Raw genomic sequence first — 2,845 nt, 5'->3', positions numbered from 1 at the left:
GTACTAGGAGGGGATTAAATTCCTTAAGGAAACACTGTGAATTCAGTGGGCTCGAATTTATTATTATTGTTTCATTACGTTAACTTATATTTTGCAGAATTAATATTTACAAATACAGCAATATTGACCGGGAATAACAGTCATCACACCGTTAAGAGATCCATGCATCTTATATGTAAGCTTCCAATCTTTTCAGCTACCAATGTGAGACTTTATTCGAACGTCCAATAATTACATTAATAATAATATAAAGATTTGATCTGAAAATTGAATCAATGGGTGGTTCTTGAAGAAATGGACGTCGTTTCTCCATGCATGGTCAATTGGTCATTACTCATTAGTGCAGGGTGGGGCTGGTGTGTACCAGAAGCATTGAAGAATTTCTGGCGCTTAATTGCACTCTCTTTCAATCCTTTAATTATTAGCAGAGGGGGACACGTCAAAATAATTAGGCGAGAGAATTTTTTTCAATCTTTAATGCAGAAAGGGAAAAACAATTTTAGTAAAAGAGAAAATAAAGAAAAGAAAACACAAATTTTACACCCCAAATTATGACACATGCATGTTTACTATGTCTCTGCACTTAGCTAATCTGAATAAGCTAGAAAGCAGAATGACAGAAAATGGTACTTGCCCTCATGAAAAATAAGTTGGCCGAATAAGAACTATAAAGGATAGTTCGGTGTACAAAGTATTCCGCATTTAATCAAGGTCCCGGGAAAGACCGAATAAGAAAACTATATGAAGTCCCCCTTTTTTTTCATTTGCTTCAAAGCGTTGTCATACTTTAAGCAACCAAGTTTGAACGATATTAACCACATCTTTGCGCTATAGGAATTTAATGAAAGAAGAGAGAATAAGATAGTTGATGCTTGTATTGTAATCATTAGGTAATATTCATGTGAAGCATGCTCCAAGTCTGCAACCGAAGGAACATAAATCAGAATTAATATTCCCACTTACAGTGATAAATGGGATTAATAATTAGCTCAAGAAATACACCAAAAACACACACATGTAGCTATCATAATTTATGAAACTAAGTAGAGAAGATGTACTATGAGTTATTCGGCGGTTAGATGTAATTGATAATGTAGAAATTCAAATGTACATCATAAGAACAGTATGATTAGAAGAAATTAACAAGAAGAAATGAAGATCACAGATAGAAGAATATATTAGTTTGAGGAGATGAAGAGAAGGAAAAGAGAGAGTGTGAAGAACATAGAAGAGAATGAACTAAGAGAAGAATTTTTCTTCATTTATTGATTTATGTATACATCTTCATGTTTATATAGATGCATATCATCTCCTGCTTCTATAAGAATAAAATCTTCACAAGTCATAACCATATAACTGACTCGTAACTAACCTAACTACTCCCTCTGTTCCAGTTTATGTGAACCTATTTTCTTTTTGGTCCGTTCCAAAAAGAATAACTTATTTTTGAATTTGGTAATAATTTAGCCTAAACTTACAATTCTACCCTTAATGAGAAGTTTTTATAACCACATAAATACTCTGGGTCTCTTTTTGACTTATTTAGGACCACAAATTTCAAAAGTTTTCAATTTTTCTTAAACTCCGTACCCAATCAAACAAGTTCACATAAATTGGAACGAAGGGAGTAACTTTTAACCAACTGTAACTAACTTCTTGAACCTATAAGCTGAGCTACTAGACTAATTATTTTCCTTCACATTCTTGTCATTATATTCAACACTTTCCCTCAAGCTAGGTGAAGTAAATATATTAAGTAATCCTAGCTTGGACCTTAAGTGTAGGTGCTGAACTTTGTTTAGCCCCTTTGTAAGAATGTCAGCTGGTTGTTCGTTGGTATTAATGTATTCAGTCATCACAAGTCCCTGTTTTATTTTCTCTCTTATACTGGCAGTCTATCTCAATATGTTTTGTTCTTTCGTGGAAAACTGGATTAGCTGCAATTTGAATTGCAGCTTTGCTGTTAGTGCAAATAGTTACTAAGAGTTCAAACTTGAGACCAATTTCTTTGAGCTTTCCTAATAGCCATGTCAACTCTGCTACTGATGAAGTCATGCTTCTATACTCAGATTCAGCAGAGCTTCTTGAGATTATAGTTTGTTTATTTGATTTTCGTGACACTGTTGAATCTCCAATCTTCACTAGAAAACCTGTGATAGACTTCCTTGTTTGAGGGTATGCTGCCCAATCAGCATCACAAAATGCTGTAATTTTATCCTTAGGTTTATTTGACAGAAACACACCTAGGTCAGACTCATTTTTGATATATTTAACTATTCTATAAGCTGCTTCCATGTGCAACCTTTTTGTTTGATGCAAAAATTGGCTTAAGTTTTGTACACTGAAGGCTATGTCATGCTTTGTGACTGTGAGATATAGTAACTTTCCAATAAGCCTTTGGTATGGTCCTCAATCTGTTAGGACTTCATCTTCTATGAGTGAAGCAGTTGAGAAGTGTTCATCATATTCCCTAGTTGTAAGTTTCAGATTATTGTCCATAAGTGTACCTGTTGGTTTTGCAGCTGAGAGTCCAAGTTCAGACACTAATTCTAATGCATATTTTCTTTGATGCATTAGGATTCCTTTATTTGATCTTGCAAATCCAATCCCTAGAAAGTATTTTAATTCTCCCAAATCCTTCATCTTAAATATTTTTTGTAGTGCACTCTTGGTGTCCTCTATAAGATCCAACATATCACTTGCTATCAACATGTCATCAACATAGATAAGAACCACTGTAGTGCCTTTTTCTATTCTCTTGATGAATAGGGAATGATCAAATTGGCTCTGAGTAAACTGAAAACTCAACAAAGCTTCTGTCAATTTTGCATTCCACTGCTTTGGT

At 34.1% G+C, this 2,845-nt stretch overlaps 1 protein-coding gene across 1 annotated transcript; it reads right to left on the bottom strand.

Annotated features, from left to right (window-relative positions):
• Positions 1-1,848: 1,848 nt before the first annotated feature.
• Positions 1,849-2,295, bottom strand: LOC117273982 (uncharacterized mitochondrial protein AtMg00810-like). The gene has a single exon (XM_033653195.1). The coding sequence runs from the start codon at positions 2,293-2,295 to the stop codon at positions 1,849-1,851; it is 447 nt and encodes a 148-aa protein (XP_033509086.1).
• Positions 2,296-2,845: the final 550 nt, after the last annotated feature.

This window comes from Nicotiana tomentosiformis, chromosome 6, assembly GCF_000390325.3.
Source record: "Nicotiana tomentosiformis chromosome 6, ASM39032v3, whole genome shotgun sequence".
Classification (NCBI taxonomy): domain Eukaryota; kingdom Viridiplantae; phylum Streptophyta; class Magnoliopsida; order Solanales; family Solanaceae; genus Nicotiana; species Nicotiana tomentosiformis.
Note: the sequence above shows the minus strand (reverse complement) of the source record. Positions and strands in the feature narration are given on the sequence as shown.

Coding starts and splice junctions, on each gene's coding strand:
- LOC117273982 (XM_033653195.1), bottom strand. CDS start 2,295: ATGGAAGCAGCTTATAGAATAGTTAAATATATCAAAAATGAGTCTGAC.